This window comes from Aphelocoma coerulescens, chromosome 5, assembly GCF_041296385.1.
Source record: "Aphelocoma coerulescens isolate FSJ_1873_10779 chromosome 5, UR_Acoe_1.0, whole genome shotgun sequence".
Lineage (NCBI taxonomy): Eukaryota > Metazoa > Chordata > Aves > Passeriformes > Corvidae > Aphelocoma > Aphelocoma coerulescens.
In genome coordinates, this window is record NC_091019.1 from 21203978 (window position 1) to 21223178 (window position 19201).

General features: G+C 41.9%; 1 protein-coding gene across 13 annotated transcripts in view; it reads right to left on the reverse strand.

Moving 5' to 3' along the window:
- Positions 1-44: 44 nt before the first annotated feature.
- TSPAN4 (tetraspanin 4) overlaps positions 45-19201 on the reverse strand; it is a 420840-nt gene continuing 401683 nt past the window's right edge. For 11 of the 13 annotated variants that reach the window (XM_069017019.1, XM_069017011.1, XM_069017010.1 and 8 more), the window contains 4 exons: positions 13441-13542; positions 5833-5964; positions 3775-3858; positions 45-1049 (listed from right to left, as the gene is read on the reverse strand). In XM_069017019.1, coding sequence (XP_068873120.1) covers positions 981-1049; positions 3775-3858; positions 5833-5964; positions 13441-13542 — 387 coding nt within the window. In that variant the 3' untranslated portion in view covers positions 45-980. Of the gene's footprint in view, positions 1050-3774; positions 3859-5832; positions 5965-13440; positions 13543-14778; positions 14874-19201 lie in introns of those variants that run through there. The other 2 variants (XM_069017009.1, XM_069017016.1) reach the window with 2 other exon arrangements.

A 19201-nucleotide genomic window follows, 5' to 3' on the forward strand; every position in this document is an offset into this window, starting at 1 on the left:
TGAAACAGGGATGATAAAAAATAAAACCATAGTAGACTGACAGAGAGAGCCCACTCACAAGTTGTTTACTGAAATGAAGATACAGCTGAAAGTAATTACTTGTTTCCCAGAGGTATAAGTGATAGTGCCTTGTACAAGAAATAATACTTGGTTATTTCAGTTGGAATGTAAAATAGGATAGAAAGGTTTCCTCTTTCTGAGGTTAGATGCTGGGTATTTTCACCTCCTTTCAGAAAAGTATGTGTTTATGAATGTAATATATATAACATATGCAGTCAACCATCTATATGCCACTGGCAATTAGGAAGTGAGGCAATGTCCAATACAGTTTTCCATTAACAGCCAGGATCTCGCTGTACAGATTCTGATTAAAAGCCTGACTTTGCGGTGCATAAGATTAAAAATACTCCTTTAAAACAATGTATTTCTGAAGATGATCCTCTCCTGGCTACAAAACCATCTTGAGACACTCGGAGGCAGGGCTGTTTGATCTTGACATTTTAGCTGTGTGCAAACTGTAGTAAAATTACAATTGCATTCAGTGCTAGCTACTCTCTACCTTCTTGATGAAGAACATTTATTTTCTAAGTCCTCTCTTCCAGACCAGGAAATGCAGGAAGGCAGCCTGGCAGCTTTTGCAGAGGTTGCCTCAGTGCCATCCTTTCCTACCATGGGTTTGCAGTCAGCCCCTCAGATGCAGCCTCTCTTGCCTTGCCACAGGCCATGGGAAAGGAACCACTGCTCTTTGGAGGTTTTCCTCTGCTTAAAGACAAGGCTGCTTCTTACCTGTGCCAGTTCAAGTACTGACTTTTTCTTTTCTTCCTCCTTCGGTAAAGTGGGGTGATTCACAAAATCTTCAGAAAGATAGCATTATACACAGTTTATAGTACAAAGGGGGGAAAAAAAGGTCAGATGAATGAGCATGAAGGAGATTTCTCCTGTGTCCTTTGGAGGAGAAGCAGGAAGATTGGGAATGGTATCTATGCACAGTAGGTGTCTGCCTTGACTACCTGACAATACATGGTCATTGCAAAGGTGAGTCCGAGAATCTAAGAGAAAAAAACCAACAAAGAATCATTTTTCAGTAAGCAAAAGAACCCTATTCATTGAAACAACAAGAAAAAAAGAGAAAAGCATAACACTAGTTTTGTTCACACACAGGACATATCACATACTGCTTTCGCTGCCTGTTCATGTCCTTTTTCTGTTCCTAGTGTCTGTCTGCCTTTTGTCCTTATCTGTACTGCTGTCTTACAGAACAAACAGTGAGAGCAGGGGGGAGTTATTTCTCCATCAAGAGCAGCCACCAGATACTGGGAAGAGGTATATTGAAAAAAGTTTGGATGTCTTTTGCTTGAAGATATTTTATAGCAGCAATCCACAGCTGTGTGGGTATCCCTATAGCTGTTGTTTTGAAAGACATTGGGTTCATCCCTGGCCCTAGGGATGCTGTGGTTTACTTGACTGCACTTTACTTTTCCAAGTGTATGTGTGCACACGTCCCTGTGGGGGAATCACTGGAGACTGAACATGCATTAATCATGGCCATCCATGCCTCATCAACAATGAATGTGTTTTTCTACTCAGCCTGTTCAAGAGAAGCAGCAGGGAGGTGGGGGTTCTTCTCCAGTCAAGCACTGACCTGTTGTGCTGCCTCTGGTAGATTACTTCATCAAAAGGGGATGGGGGAGAGAGTCTTATTTTCCTTCCAGCTGAAGTACTTATATGAATGTACTAAGTGCTTGTTACTTTCCCTTTGCAACACCACTGCAAGAGGTGTCACTGAAATGAAGGTCTGCCAAGTAGAAAATTTTAGGGTATGAGTTCTGTTTTAAGCACTTAATTTGACCACTTCAAATTTAGTCTTTACATGAGTAATAGTTCCTGTTAATGAGTACTTTGAAGGAATACATGAATTCACACACAAACAATTATATTTATGAAGAAAAGAATGGTTATAAAGTTGTTAATCTTCCTCAAGTCTCACTCTTCCACACTGAAATCAGATTATTAGGTTTTGGTGTGCTGTTTATAGCAAGCACTGGCCTTTTGGAAGTATCTCTGAACAATGCCTTCTGCTTCCTGGCAAAGCAGCACCCTCGGGGACAGCTACATAACAAAACAGTGGTGGCTGAATTTGGTTTATAATTTGAAGCATGCATGACTGAGGAAGATGCTTCTGTCACATGTGCTGTATGTCCTTCAAATGATGTCACTGTACAATTCCGTAAGATTCTTAACATGAAAAACTGTCACATGCTTGGGGCCAGAACAACACTGAAACAGCAGCAACAGAGGGAGCCCAGCTCATTTTAGGTGACAGTGCACAGAAACTTTTGTCATCAGTAGATTCAATCACACCAGGCAGCTGGAAGACAGACTGAAATTCTGCTGTGTTCTGAGGTGTTTTCCCTGCATTGCACAGCATCTACTGGGAATATGAATTTGCATTTTTAAATTGTCTGGAGTGTTTTCTCCCATGCAAACTAGTGATGTCTTTCTGTCAGAAAGACAGTATTGTCTTAGAACTGATTTAGGCTATTTATGAAAAGGACTCTGACATGGGCTGCTGGGGGGTTTTAGTGTATCCTTTAAAGATACCCTAAATGCTGAATGGATGCTCAAAAGCTGATTTGGTATTTTTTAAAATTATAGTAATCTATTAACAACAGTCATAAATTGTCTGTCTGCCATATGATCTTGTGCTTTTTTCCCTAAGCATGTCTGCTTACTATACTGGAACAAACCCCAAAACTCTACTGAATTTGGGCCTGTGAGGCATCAGGCATTTACATTAATAAATTGTAGCCAACACATGACATAAAAGAGAGTAAGATATGTGCCACTCTGCCTCATCTGTCATCAGTGGGAATGTGAGCAGAATGCTGATCCCAGGCTCTCTCTTGCTGTTGCTAGTGGCATACCAGACAAAATTTTAAAAAACCCCAACCAAACCAAACCAAACAACCATGGGTTAATCTGCAGTTATGGTGTTAATTAGCTCAGCAACACCACCCTTTGTGCTTGCATGTTGAGTGGGAGAGAGGGGGAGCTGCAAACTAAAGCTAGATCTTCACTGCATTTAGGAAAGGCACTTTGAACCAGCCTGAGCTCCAGCACAGCTTTCACCTGTGTATCCTCATGTTGTGCCATTATGGCACAACCACAGCAGGCTGGATTAAAGGCACAGGCACATAAGACACAAAATGATGGACAACAGATTCTTCTCTGACCAAAGCCACACTTGGAAAGAATTGCAACTCAAAAATCTGATAGGCAAATCTATGCCAATCTTACCTTCTGAGTTTCCCTGCCATTAACAGCAAAGGAGCATGGGTTTATTGGCAAGGTTGACTAATGGGGACCACATCCTGATTTGTAACTTACCCTGGGCTATGGGTTTAGACTATACTGAAGTTGGATATTTAGCCTAAGTCCTCTCTGGAGACTAACTGGAAAATACAGGTACCCTAAAGGCAGTTCATCCTACCCTGACTAGGTGTCTGGAGTCCAGTCTTCCCTCCAAGTCCAGTTTCAGCCTTAGATAAACCACTTGATAAAGTGCCAGCTCTTTGCAGTGCATCATAAAACACTGTGCAGTATTCTAGTTCTGTGCCTTGTACACAGTATTTTAACTAAAGTAAAACACAAAGTACTTAAATCTTGCAGAATTTTCCTCTACCATCATGCACAATTATTAAAACCTGCTTAAGCAGCATATATCTGAATCTATGGTTACTTAGTTAGGATTGGAAAATTGCTATTAAACTGTACCTGCACCATAGCTGTGCACAATCCAAAGATTCCCACTGCCAGTAGGTTTTCCTGGAGCCATATTTTCACAGTTTCATAACAAGGCTAAAATAAAAACAAAACAAGAATATTGTATTAGCCATAAATACACAGCTCTACTCTTCAAGGAATATACATCCAGAGAAAACACAGATCTGACCTAGCTGCTAGGTAGCCTGGTTTATCATTTCAGTGCTGGAGCAACTACAATGTATTTTTGGGTTCAAGCTTGAACATGGAGTACTAATCTTAGTGACACAAAAAAGTTCACCTTCAAAATGCTGCATGAGCATCACTCCATATAAATTGGGCCTAAAAATACTGTGCTGGTTTTGGCTGGGGTAGAGTTAATTTTCTTCACAGTGGTGGGTATGGGGCTGGGCTTTGGATTTGTGCTGAACACAGTGTTGATAATCTGGAGATGTTTTTATTATTGTTGAGCAGAGGTTACACAGAGCATGGTTTTTGCTTTCCCTATTGAACTGTATCTCAACCCATTCTTTTCTCACTTTTACTCTTCTGCTTCTCCCTTTGATCCCACTGGTGGGAAAGTGAGCAGGCAGCTGTGTGGGGCTTAGTTGCCAACAGTGGTTAAACTACAACAAATAAACAAACACTGGGTTTGGGTCCACTTTTCCCTCTAAAATCCAACCAGAAGCAGTTAGAACCTTAGAATGAGACTTTCATTTTCTCCACATTTCAGGGACATAAACACTTCTTATAATACACACATACACATGATACCCAAGTCCCAATGTGAGTGGCTCAGTAGCTGCTCCTGCTGCACACGGGCCCATTTCATGCCATTTTCCATCATTTCAAATTGCAGTATGGGCACTCCTCCATTATTTTCTTCCTGCTTTAAATTCTACAGTAGCTGTAGCCCTGTTTTACTGGTCCAGTTTTAGGGAGGGTGGAATGGGCCCAAGTGAAACCTTTCTTTAAATAATAATGATGTTTGTAAAACAACCTTGTGCAAAAACAGTGCCCCCCTGTCTTGTAAATGTTCATATCCAAGAATCATTCAGCCTTCAGTTAGTGGCTTTATATACATTTAAGGGAAAAACTATTAATGCCCACGAGAAGCCAGGTTGTTAACCTGCACTCATTTTCTTGCTATCCCAAATAAAATAGAAGAAGAACTTTCCAGTCCTTTATTTTAAAAAATGACCTGGAGCTACTCAACAAGTGTAAGGAAGCTGTGTTTGATGTGAACTCAGCCTCTGTGAGTGCCAATCCATGCATATGAAATCTCACTAGAAGGTCAAGAGAGCTTTTTACTCATTGTCTTCACAAACCATTAGAAGCAGCAAAACTTAGTTATAATTCCACTTCATCAGGTGGCCTCACTCCACACCCCTTGTGTGTAATTGCACTACCTGTAATTAGCACAAAGAATTGCTGAGCTAATTTCAGAGATGTATTTAGGCTCTGACTATCTGTTCCGGAAGGATCTTGCTGAGGCCATTGTAGGGAAATTATCCCATGGAGTTTTGAATTTGATTACAGGCAAGTGCAGAAACTCAATGAAAAAAAATGCAACTGGCAACTCAGTGGAACAGTTCCCACTCTGCTCCTGTGCAGCAGAAGCCCTGAATGAGAGTTCCTGGTGGGACAAGTGCTCCAGGCTCACATAGTCCTCTTGCCTCAGGCAGTGATAAGCTACAGCTGCTGCTCCAGAGCCTCTGTGTGTTCATGAACCATTTGCCTTTATTGCTACCTGACTCCAGTAGGTGGGACACTAAAAACGACATTCCTGTCATTTCCTAGCTAGATGTCACTAGTCTGTGCTGCAGATCAGTGTTGGAACGGACCTATCTGCAATGTGAAACAACAGCTTAGAGCCTACTGAGAACAAACCAGCTCATAAAAATAACTAAATAGGGGGTCTCATTGGAGGTCAAAGACCACAGCTCAACAGGAGCCTTCTGAAAGCACCTGATGAAAGGTGAATTAGGATCGATGAATGCCCTGCAAATGACTACCTGCCTGCCCCAGGGCTGCAAGGCAGTTGCTGCTGTGTGCTACAGAGCTACTCACCGCTTTCCACCAGGTCCCTGGGGAATGGAGCCCACAATTCTCACTGAATTCTAAGCAGCAGGAGTCTGGCACCCGGGTTGTGTTGTACACTTCGAACCAGTCTGTGTAGTTGGAGACTCCACAGCATCTGAACTGGAAAAAGATGAACCTAGGTGATACCGTAAGTGTGATCCATCACTGATTTCTGCCTGTTCTGACTTTGCCTCCTGGAGCTTGACACTCAGTGCATTTTGATTATACCAGCAGAGGCCTGAATTTTTAAAGAAATACAGTACTTCCTCAGCTTTACCCAACCAGACCCTTTTCTCCACTCTTTTATTATGTTTAAATATGGCCTTGTACTCAGCTAATGTTGATGCAAGAAGCAAAGGCACCTATTTGCAGTGGGAGGATACTGCAGGAGCTGGAACTGGACAACCTCAGACAAGTACTGAGATTGAGTTATTGACTGAGCAGAATTATAACAGTTGTTTGCAGCTTGTCAGGAAAAAAGATATGGGTACAGCACCCAAGAAATGAAGATACTGGGATCTCTACGGCACACTACTTCTGGGATCATGATTGAAGTAAACAAGGCAAATTTCTCACTAAGCTGTTAATTACTAATCACCTTTGAAAGTCTTTGCCAGTCAACAAAAGATGTATTTCCTCCTCTTCTCTCTGTGGTGCACTTCTTTAATGTCATCATCTGATGCTGCTCTAATAGTGGTGCCTTAACTGTCTGCCTACAACGACACAGTGTGTGTAGAGCTCACAACACTGCTAAATCAGAAGGTCTGTTTGACTTTGGTAGTGGGATGAAAGGTAAAGGAAACACACCGTGGTATGGGGAATAGCTCTGTGGCCATCTTCCCCTTGGGAACTGGTATATTCCTGTGATAGCAAGTAAGCTAGGACTCATTACCATATAGATGTATACACCATCTGTCGCCCCTATGCAGACTCGGAAGTTGAATTTGTTGGTATTTAGACACTTCAGCACCAATGAGTAAAACAAGACAACACTGGGCGGCACAACTGCTCTCTGCTATTCACAGTACCTCACATTTTTTCAGGGCTGTGCCAGACACCTACATAGTCCCAGAATGACTTGCCAAGATCTTATTTTTTAAAATGTGATTTTATATAAGCCTGAAGAGTATTTTTTGCATCGCTACAGAGATCACTCCTCTTGTTTCTGACAGACTCATAATCGTGCAGACATCTGCATCACCAGGGCCAAAGACCTAACTGAGATCCTGACGTTTACACTGGCTAGAGGGGGAGTTCTCCTTTGCTATAGAATAGTTGTAGAGTTCAGGCTGTAGGTAGAGTTGGAGTGTTCAGGTCTTGTTGCACACACAAAATGTGCCACTCCAGACCCATAGAGGGCAGAGGTGTCACACGTTGCCTCATGATTCATATGATGCTTCAAGCACTCAGAAAGTACTCCTTGAAAGAGATGTTTCAGTCCCCACAGCAGAGTTTTTCTTCTGCCAAGGAAAAGTCAGAAAACTTTACTGGACTAACATCTATCCCCCCAAGTTTCTGCTCCAAATTTTGATTTGGTCTGTGGCAGAACTCAACCCTCTACTTGCAACTGTTTGATTTGTAAGTTTACAAGTTTCATTTTCTACAAACTGACGTGAAGTTGGAAAAAAAGTTTGTGCCTTTCTTTTTTTACTCTCTGTTCCTGCACAGAAAACAGGAGGTCCATGTGTAACAGGTCCCAAAAGCGGGTAGGAGCAGCCTGGAACACATGGCATGCATTTGAGAAAGACTGGTTTATTTGGAAATCTAACAAGAAGAAGGTCTTGCAGGCTGTCATCATTAGAGTCAGGAGGCAGCTCTTTGACAGACAGTGAGAAGTGACAGCTTGTAAACAGCAAGCCTTAAAAATGTGGCTCATCTGTGATGTAGAGAGTGCAGCGGTAAGGGCTGAGACATTTGAGTGATGTTCTGGCCAAACCCAAGTGACACAAGTTTGCATAAATCAGGACTAGACTCCTTCTCCCCATAATAATGCATGGCTGAAGGTGTCAGTCTGACAGACTAAGGAGATGAAGATGAAGCATGGGTTTTGTAGTCAAGTGCTCACTAACAGGTTGAGGACAGCTGCTCCTATGGAGCCTGTGACGCAGGAGGTGGCTGGGCCATGAGCGAGGATTGGGACTCCAAAGAGTAAAAATTCCTGGTAAAGCACCAGGTGAGAATAGGAAGGGATGCAGTTGGGAAGACAAGCTGCAGTTGGACACAAACTGCCTGCCCACACAGATTCTCTGTACAAGAGCACGGCAGACACAGCAATGGGAGAATGGGCTAAGAGAAGGTCAAGGTATAAAAGAAGGACATAGCACAGGATCAATAGTCTTGGGACTGGAAGAAATAATGTCTGTAACTATAACTAGAAGAAATATCTTTGGAAGACGAAGGAGGAGCAATGGGATTAAGCAGTGGACGATCCATAGCCCTAAAGGAGAGGTCATGAATACAGAAGAGTTCTAACACCACAGAGACCTGAGAGTGCAGAAGCAAGTGAGCGAGTTCTGCTCAGGGAAGGCCAAGTCCAGTAACTGGCATCTCTAGGGAGCAGGGGCACTGATCCATAGCAGTAAGTCAGAGACGCAGGAACAAGGAAATGAGCAGCAATGGGATTGAATGGGTCACCAGCTCAGATTCAGCAAAGGGGTCCAGCTAGAAGCCAGATAAGTCCAGATAAGCTGAAAGCTAAGTAAACTCAGAGACTTCATTACGGGATGTCCAAGCAGAAAAGAAAGACTGTAGGAGTGATTCTGGATCATGTGACAAGCAACTGATTTATCCCAGGTTCATGCAACTGAACAGTAAGCAGCCAAACTGTTGAGGGACATGAGGGACCATTAGAAGAAAGGAGAATATTGAGGACTTTTTTAGAGTCCTCTTAGATTTGAGAGCAATGTTCTCTCAAAAATTTGCAAGGTTTCTAAGCAGGGATAGTTGGAGACAGGCCTACACCTGGTGGATGGAGAAAGTTCAGGGCACTTAAAGATAATTTCTGTCACCAGCAGTTAATTTGTTTGTAGCCAGTTCTACCACAAAGGCTGATGTTCTGCCAATGCCAGGCATGAAACAATTGGAGACCTCATTCTACATTCACATTCATTTTTTGGTCATATTTACAGTCCTGTCTTGTTCCCTTCACTAGTTAAGTGACAGAATTAGACAAGTTGCATTATGCTTCGTTCCGTTCCTACTTTCAACAGGGAACAATACACTTAAGTTTTTTAGAAGTATCAAAAACTAAGAGTGCTTATTTTGGGGTACCCAGACTAACACACTTTAGAAGGGAGTAATGCATTTAAGAAGTTTCTATCTCAGTGCAACAAAAATGGGAAGGAGTTGGACACTTCTATGCATTTTAGAGGTAATCCCAATACGGAAGGCTAAGTGGGCCTTATCTTCTTTGCCAAATTCCTGCAAAGTCAGTCAGGCTGGGATAGGGTTTGTGAAAATAAACAGATATTCAATCCTTGTTACAGACAGTTTTTAGCAATGCCTTGATTTCTGGTTTTGTGAATGTGGCAAAGAACTAGAGACAGAGTAGGGGATCTTCTATACACCTTTTTCCTCCATCACTGTGAAAAGTGGTGAGTAACATAGTTTTGTTCTAAAATTCATCTTTAATGGGTGGTTTGGATTACTTCAGCAGTAATTCTAAAGTATGGCTAGATCTAACAGAATCAATGACTGGGCAGAGGGAGATGGGTCAAATTTCTTCTCAGTTACGTGGTCTAAATAGATATGAAAAGGCATTACACAGCAGCTAAAGGGAGCTGAATTTGCTCACTTCAGTGAAGCTAATAGGTTTTCTGCATGCCTCTCGAATTACTGCCTGGTTAGTTAAAAGAAGTGCTCAAATATTCATCACAAAGATGCCGGGGATGAAGCAACATTTTAAAAATTAATGCCTGTTTCTCATTTTCTAATGATCTCCACCTGTGACTTTAACCAGTCCTGGTGGGTAAGGAGTGTAATGCAGTTCAGGGTAACTTACCTCCTGAACTATTAGAATTTTAGTCATGTTTAAAAATCACTTTGTAAGCTTTCGTAGTCTTCGGTCACAACATGCAGAATTCATCTGCTTGTGTTTCTGATCCTTTTAAGGTTTGAAACGCTATTGAGAAAGGCTGTGAGTTTGGTTAGCTGAAGGTATTAAAAAGAAATCAATAGAATGTTCTGATTTGAAACAGCTCCCTGACCTAGAGGCTTAATAGGACTGCAAAATGAGTCCACTGCCTTTCCTCTCATACGCTTTGCAGGTGTGCAGCTTAACTCAACTCCTTTATCAGTAACACGAACAGCTCAGGCATCAGCCAAAATTGCAACTTCCTCTTAAAAGAGAGGCCCTGTTTTTCCCTTTTTTACAGTTTCTCAAAATTGTATACTTCTGTTAAAAAGAGGAAAACCATTTTTCAAGGCACAAAGGCTTCACAGAAGAAAACCTTCCTCAAAAGGTGCTCAGGCCTTTCACACTTAGACAAAGAAATTATAAATTATCACCACTCACAAGTCACTGTGTGCACTAGGCTTCCACACTCCCAGTCAAAACGCCCCTCTCATTTCTGACTGGCCAGTCCCACAGAAGTCAAATGACATCTAAATGTGGTTCTGTTTCTTGAACAAACGTTTTCCTCCTCCTTTAAGCCAAAGCTGCCGTACACAGTAGTACCTAGTGAATGCAGGATGGGGATGGTCTCTAGCTAAGTAAATCTTGGGAGAAATGAAGATCTGTGCCAGAGTGTCTGAGCTACTGCTTTAACCACTGCTCAAGCTCTGAAAAATACTTTAGCAAAGAAAGGAGTGCAAATGCAGAGGGGACAAGCGAGAAGGGCTCACTATGAGTTCTGTCATGTTTCTTACACAGCACATTTTTTTTGTGAGGCTGCTGTTTTCCATTCATGTACGGACACAGCCCATGGCTCAACCAATGACTGATGTCTCCCATTAGGAAAGACACTGTCCTGTGTGACAACATGGTTGCTCTACTGTGGGTTTTGTTGAGAGCCTTAGGAGACACAATGCAAACAGCAAGCCTGGGCTGGGACTTTCCTTTGAGAAAATCCCTTGTATTGCCCTAATCCTCCAATCAGTGATTACACTCTACTGATTAGGGATGTAAGAGATAATGATTATTACACAAAACTCCCCAAGTTGCCATTTAGATACCTCTATTCAACTGCAAAGTGTTTTACATAATTAGCCATAATGGGATTGTCTTTGCTGCACCTCTGCAATAGTCTATACCCACATAGTTTTGAAAGATACATGTGAAAACCCATTGTGCAGAGTGGCAAAAATGGATCTGTGGGAGCTCTTTGCTGTTCTCCTCAGTGCCCAGCATGGGGAGCACAGTGACTTTGATACTGTGGTACTGCCAAGGTGGCATGGGCTAATTTCACAGTGGCCATGAGGAGCAAGTGATGTCCCCTGGCTGCACACAGCCCGTGGGATGGCATTTTCTCGTCACCTTCTGAGCTCCTGAGAGTTAGCTGACATGAGTGTCATCTGAAACTTGTAAGACACTCTTTAAACTATAATGGGTTTCAAGATCAAAGGAATTATCAGGACAATTGACCATGATCTGCAGCATTGCACAAACCACAAGACTATTGAGTTCTGCCTCAAACCCCAGCTGGCCACTGAACGTGACCATTTCCTTCAAGCAAAAAGCCAGGTCTTGTTCTTCAGAGTAAAAGAATCTACTGTCCTGCTGTACAGTGGCATCCTACCACCACGTGTGTCTAACTTGAGTTTTTAGCTTTTGGATCAATTACAGAGCCCTTTTCTCTCAAAACGCTTTTTCCTTCTTGCTCTCTCTTTAAGGACTGCAATCACATCACTACTTCATCTTTGCCTGTTTACATAAGGTATCTAAAATTTCTCACCATAATGCCACTTTCCAAAATTCTTATTATTCTTTTACATCTTTTCTGAATCCAATCAGCTTGTGAAGATCTTGAAAAAATGTGACTATGTGGACTAGACATTGCGTATATTGTTACATCTATTTTACACAAAGGGGAGCAGAAGTATGGTGTTTATATCCCATGATTCCTCCAAACACTGTTTTCCCCCCACCTTTGCTATATGCTTTTAACAGTTCTTGGGGTGTCACTGAAAGCAGATTAATACTTACTGCAAACATTTTAATAGTTTTTACTATATTTTTACTACACATAATTAAGTTACTGTAAAATAGTAAACTAATACTGTTGGGTATTAGCAACGATATTAAAAATTTTATTTGTATTTCACATGGCTTACTCTCGGGCTAACACTACAAAATGCATCTCTCTTGTCAGTAATTGATGCCTTTTCATATCTGATGTATTGGAAAACGGAAAAAGTATTGGAAGAGGAAACTATTAACAATATTGCAAGATGCTGAGGCCTTTTAAAGGTAACTGAAAGAACCTTTCATATGCAGTTTTTAGGATGAAGGACTGGAATTGGCTTGTCTGCTGGACCCGAGCTGTTTGTCTTTCGCACACAGGAGTGTTGCTGGCAACCCACTGCACTCAAAACAGACATGTCCTGCAGACCCAAAGATGCATGTGGAGTTTGGCAAATCAGTTATTTTGTTCTGTTAGTGATCCCAAATTTTTAATTTCTCAGATCACTTTTTAACAGCATGTTGCTCCTGTTACCTTGTATTGTCCATACGAGTAGACTTCTGGGAGAGGTTACTGTCTTTGATCCCTTTAAGACATCAGGCAAGACTAAAGCTCTCCTGTCTGTACCACACTTGCACCTCTGGAGAGAAATTGAGAAAGCTATGCAAGACTTTTTGAGTGAAGCCAGGGCAGTGCAAGTGCTTCTGCCTAAAACAGAAGTTGGAGCACTTTTCTGTTCAAGAATCAGAGAACATGAAATCAGAAAGATGACCCTCAGGAGAACTGACTGGACTGAACATGAAACAAGAAGTACAGAGCTAATAAACCTGAACTGTCAGTGACGGTATTTCCTCAGACAAGGACAGCAGGAAGCCAGTGTTCACCAGTCCACAGGAGATGAACACTGGCAGAGGGCTGTCAGAGAATCAAGACAAAGGAACAGCAGTGGCAATGTAGCAAAAAACATTCCCAGTCCACCTGTGATGGAGGATGATTGAATTCTGCTGGGGAAAATGTACTGACTGTAGGAGGAGGTTGCAAACACCATTGTCTGTTTCCATTTTGGTGCACTAGTGGGAACAATAATAGCAGTGAAAGGAGACAGGACAGAAATGAAGAAGTGGTTGAAGAGGTTCTTTGCTATTATGCTATTGCTCTTCATCCCAACATAAGCCACCCCTTTGACTTTAAAGAGAAGGTACTGCTTGTTTCCTGTCTGACCAGCTCCTTCACCCTCCACATCGCACAGAACTACATGATATTGAGGCATCAACTTAATATAACCTTTTAAAAGAAAGAAGATATTTCCTGTCAAAGGAAGAGTAAATAAAAATTACTGCTTGTTACAAAAAGCAGAGAGTTTAGTTGCTGAAAACGGCTTGGGAATTGGAAGTTTAATTAGGTTCACACCCAGAACGTGCTGTTACAGAACCCAGGAGGTAAAGAGGAAGTGGTAAAAAAGAGAGCTCAGACTTACATCTGTTTGAATGATGCTCCATGCATTAGTGAGGCCAATATTTCCATCTGTCCCATACAAATGAAGTCCTTTCTTCAGATCCCGCTGAGCATACTTGTCAATCTAAAACAAACAACAAAAGGCACAGAATTCAAGAATTGCTGAGTACCACATTTCAGAATCAAAGTGCACAGAGCAGAGAGATGTTGGACAATGGTCCTGTTCTGATATTAATAAAAGGTGAACCAACACTTCTTAATGCCTTTATCCAGTAGAGCTGGTATCTATTACAGGTATCTACACTTTGTAAATAACATGAGGAGCTCCTCTTCTGAGTTTATGTTCATGTTTCCCATCACAGAGATCTCTAATACATGTTTTCCCTTCTCACTTAACCACCAAAGTACTACAGGGAGACTGGACACAGTTTAATCACTCATTTTCACAAATGAAGCCTATCTATGAAAACATTCATCTACATACAGCGTTTTCTTTTAGCTTAGTATCTTTAATTGTAACCAAGGGCACTAATGTGTACGCTTGCTTACTGGAAAACAGACAGACGTGGTGTACTCCCCAGTGATTGCCCCTCTGGCACTTGTCATTCCAACTGGGGAGGGGGCTTGTGTCTAAAATAATGTAACCAATATTAATTTTCAGTTAACGGAGGCAGCAAAGGTATTCTGCTTCTGCCATACACCAGGACTTTCCTTCTGCTTTGTGCAGTCAGAATTGCTTTCATCAGCAGCTGTCAAAAACGTGGACACAAAGCATCTTGCACGGTGGAAAAGAGGAATTTTCAACCCATTACACCATAATTATTATGGAGTAAATATAAGATTACTCAACAATATGACTCTACAAAAAAACTATGACCCCACAAGTTCACCATGTCCAGGAAGCCTCTGCTGTGTGTACAAAAGATCGTGCTTGATCTGTCCCATTCTTTTGTTTCCCTCCTGAAAGTTTACCAGCATCATATTGAACCAGTAATAAAAGAGCTTTGAGGCAGTACAAGAAACAGCACAAGTTAAAATTAAGCACAACTTAATCTCAGCACCTTAACTACCATGTGAGGCCTTTCTCACAGATGCCTTCCTTGAACAGTAGGTGCTGTGATCCTCCTGTAATTATCATGTAAGCTGCTTTTGGCTTTACACAGAGATTATACAGAGTCACTGGTATGTTAATTAGAAGAGAGCACCAAAGCTGAAAGCTGTCATTAAATTTGGAATTAGCTGAGAAAATTACAGGCAATAAACGATAAACTTATATGTGTTGGGGATTCCTAGCATTCATTTAAGAATTAGATTGAACTGTGTTTCAGCTCTGCACTTACCCTCAAGCTCCCTGTGTCTCAACTGGACCTGCTGTGGTCTCCAGCAGAGCCATCAATTAGGATGGAAGGGCATGGTTGTGATGCCAGTCTCAGGCTTGGAAATTTAGTTAATGTCCTACAGAGGCAGTGAGGTAAATTAATTGTTGAAAATCTAATTCGTATTCAGAAACTGACAGAAGTGAAGAGGAACAGGGTAACTGAGGGCAGGTGAGGACAGAAATCCAGCTAGGCAATCTCCTACCTTGAAGATGAAAGAGAAAGGTCTATTTTGAATATTAATTTATCTCACTGGAGAGTATCTGCCCTGTAGAGTGAGAGAGCTACATACCAGCCTTAGGTTCATATCAGCACTAATATGGAACAAGGGGAAGAACACTGATTCTTATCTGAAGGGCAAATGCCACGTTAACAAAAGGATGAAAAATGCAAAGTTTGCCTTTCCTCACTCAAATTTTGCTTTGCAATCTTGACATCCTATTTGAGATTGATACTAACGTAATGATAATTTATTAACTTAAAATTAACATTCACAGAGATCAAGAGCAAAGTTTTGTTAGTCCAGGTATGCCTTAACATGGCCTCAAGAGATTGTGTCACTGAGGGACTGTGTCACCAAGCTTTCCTGATCTGCCTTCTACCTGGAGAAGCCTCACTAGCAAGCAACTTGCTGAGGTAAAATGAAAGCAAGTCCTCTCTTCCTTATCCAATTAACCACTTACTTGAAAGTGCCAGGCCTTTATACTGGGAACACAACTGGCATCAGATTGCCGTATTTCAGAAACTGTGTAACCTGCAGAGCATTCGTCAAGAAAACAGCCACTATGGGACCAGCTGTCCCACAGCTATTTCAGAAAGCCTCAACATCAAGTCCTGCACATGGTATGACCCATCATTATTTGTTGTTTTGAAAACACAGTGCTTGCTTGAATCTTGCTTGGAAGACGATGTAAGTTTTTTTAGAAACCCACACTGCGTCTCATTTCCTTCTCTCTCTCTCTTTCACCTCTATGCAAGCTACAGCTTTGAAAGAGGCAAACATATGTTGTGAAACAGTACTGCTAGATTGTTTTACCTTTTCATTTCAAGTCCACTGACAGGGAAGGCATCTGGAAATACCAGTTTTACACATATACACACAGAGAGGACTTTATATTTGAGTGATGGTACAGGTAGGATTTTACACAGTTCTCTTTTACTGAAGTTTCCATCTGACCTTCTAATCAAGTGTGCTGTACATACAACAGTGTGCTATTCTCTGAAGAGCAGCTGATTTTAAATCTCTTTGTCACAGAGCTACTCCCTGAAGCATTCACACTCTTCTGTTTGCTTACACTAGGGTCAGAAAGGTGTTCATCATCCCCTAGGAATAACCTTGTACAGAACAGTTGTACACCCAAGAGTCTGTGGATGGCCACTGGGCTCCAGGAGAAAGGGGGAGCAGGGATCGGCCTGTGGCCTCCTGGCACTTGTGTCTGCAGCTGAAGTACCAGCAGGAAGCCCCCCACCCTCTGTGTCTCCCCATTTCCATTTGTTATTAATGTGTTACCTTGCATGAATTAATCAGTGTTGACGCAGCCTTGGACTTCCTGACAGCCCAGACAAAATTAAACAGGAGCACTGCTCTTGTTCACACTGTGAGGAGCTCAGGCTCTACATGCAGTCCTATTAAAAGCACATTGACCTCTGCTCAAATAACCTGTGTACAAGGTTATAAGATGGATATTTTTCCCCTAATTGGAGCACTGCTTGAAGCTCTAGACATATGATTCCTACTGGCTTTGACTAGAGTGAGGTAAGAAAAACTCAAGGCCTATTTGTGGGGCACAGCTGACAAGTGCTCTTCCAGGTCCTCCTGTTTTCTTCTAACCTCTGTTTTTTTTTCTTTCCTCAAAGTATTTTTAGAATACCAGGAACTTTTCAATATGCCTTTATTCTAATTGTAAGTTTGATTTAAATGAAAACTCCCAAAACACCCCCAGCTGTCTCTTCTGCCTTTAATTTGAATTTTTCAGAAAATGATCTTTCTGAAAATGAAATGCTGCGCCACAGTGATTCATCACATCTCCTGACAAATGATCCCACCCAATATTCACCAATCTGGCAGCGTCCCTTGTTTGTCTCTGTGCTATCAGTCCTCAGCCAGGCAAAATGTCTATCTCAAATCAGGGACTGAAGCATTATATTTAATATTCTGCAATTTGAATCTGCTGCAATTTTCCATACACAAGCCAGGCCCTTCACAAATCACAGCTCTAGTGAAGTACCTCAAAGAAGAATAATAAAAACTCTCTGCAGGCAAACTGTTGCTCTAAATGAGGTGCCTGTTTTTAGACATGGAATGCCAGAGATTTCTTTAGATGGAAGAGTTTCTGAACGATTTGGCAGCAAGAACCTTTTATCAATCTGTTACTGAAGAAGAGAAAAATTCTTTTCCTCCTTGGAATTCATTGGTCAACAGATGAGAGGTGAAAGCTTCAAGCTGGCACATCATCCATGTGAATTCCTCTGAGTCCTGGCTTCAGACATACTGGAGCCTTGCCCATGCTTATCAGCCCCTTCAGGTTTCAGTGGTGTTTCTGGTAAGTTAAACGTGTCCCAGTGTGGCAATCCACTACAATCCACACCTTCAAGAGAAGAACTTCTTAGAGCAGGGCATGCATATTACTGCACTTTATCTAAGCTAAGATCCTGTTGCTACTGCAAAGAGCAGCAATACTTTCTCACTGACTTCCATTAGGCCCTAATAGGGCCCTTAAGTCTCTCACTGTCCTATTACAAAGACTTTCTAAAAAATATACACTGCTCTAAGGTCATGAGCACAGAGTTTCAGGCAATGAAGGAAACTCAGTATTTGAACTGGAGAAGGGAAAGCTACAAGAGATGTGGGCAGGACTGGCAAGAACCTGCCACAGAGGTCAGGAAAGTGGCTGGAAGCAGCTGATGCAGTTAGAGAGAATAGGCAGGGATCTATCTGAGCCTCACCTAAACTACAGCTGGGACAAAACATCGCTTAAAAAAGTCTTACTCCAACCTGCATATAAATCCAGGTCAAATTAAAAAGTGTTTTCCTTCTTAATCTGTATTCCCTTGAGGCAGCTACTTAAGCTGTAGCAATGCACACATAAGGCTGGTTTTACTGTCAGCTTTGTCCCATCGTTGCCTCAGAAATCCAGAGCCTCCGAGCAGAACTGTGGCTGGCTGGCTGACAAGCCCAGCTGGAGAAGCCAGCACACTTCAAGAGGACCTGGGGCTGTCAGACTCCACCTTGTCTCCTTGAATAAGACAGCCTAGGAATAATTGAGGATGAGATAAAAACTGTGTAACAACAGCGACAACAAACTCCTGCTTAGCACAGACATGCTGAAAGCACTACATGAACATTCTGCACTGCAAGCACCCAGGTTCTTAATTAATTCCATCTCTGTTTTACAGATGGGGGACTGTAGAGGCCTTCTCAGTTCCTGGGGGTGGTTTCACAGACCTCTCACTCTCCATCTAAATGAAAGGCTTTGGAGTTTATGTACTTACTGTTAAGGCATGAAACAGAAGACAAATACCATTCCCTGAGAAGCCCAGTCCTGTAATTTTGCTGCTGATAAGCAGGAAGAAGTGCTTTGAGCAAAACATTTTGGGCAAACAAGAGAACTGTGTCTGTGCAGAACACGGGTATTATCAGCACTTACAGCTAATATGACACACGACTTTGATCAAACTGAAGCTCCACCAATACTGAAGGGACAAAGTCCTTCCACTGTCCCAGAACACTGAGAGGGAAGGTGGCTTTGCTGCAATCTTCTCTGGAATAAAGGTCAATAGAAGGCTTTGGAGAGATCCTTATTAATTCCTTCTCAACTTGTTAAAAGCGTGAGATGTCACTTAGATTGTGGCATAGCCTTTAGGAAAAGGCCAGAGGATGCCAGCAGCATCCCCAGCTTTTTAACCTGCAGGCAACTGGAGACTTTTCATTTCAAGCCTCAATGCTTTCCTACCACAACCTGAACAAAACTTCTACCCAAAAAGTCCCCTAAACTGGAGAAAGCCTCTCAGCAGTGTTCCAATATAGGTAAGCAAATATTCTTGACCTTTCTGGTGATTGCTTCCCCTACCTCTGTCTCTCCAGCAGAACAGGAGAGGCTCTAAGGAAATGACAAAATATCCAATAGTTTCCCACTGGGCAAAACTTTTAATTTAATGCCTGGATAATCATTCTCTACAAATAGCAGGGAGTGGGAAATCGAATGTAAACATAAAGTGCCTAATCTATAAGGTCATTTGTGGGAGCTTTTGCCTTCTAAGAAGAGATGAGATTGATTGTAGCAACAGGTAAGGCTTGTTTTAAATGAGATGTCCCTGAGCCTGTCTGTAAGAAGCTGAGAGCCAAGAGCAGTAAATGCTCTCCTCACCACTGAGATCTTCCTTATACCATCTGTCTATAAATAGAAA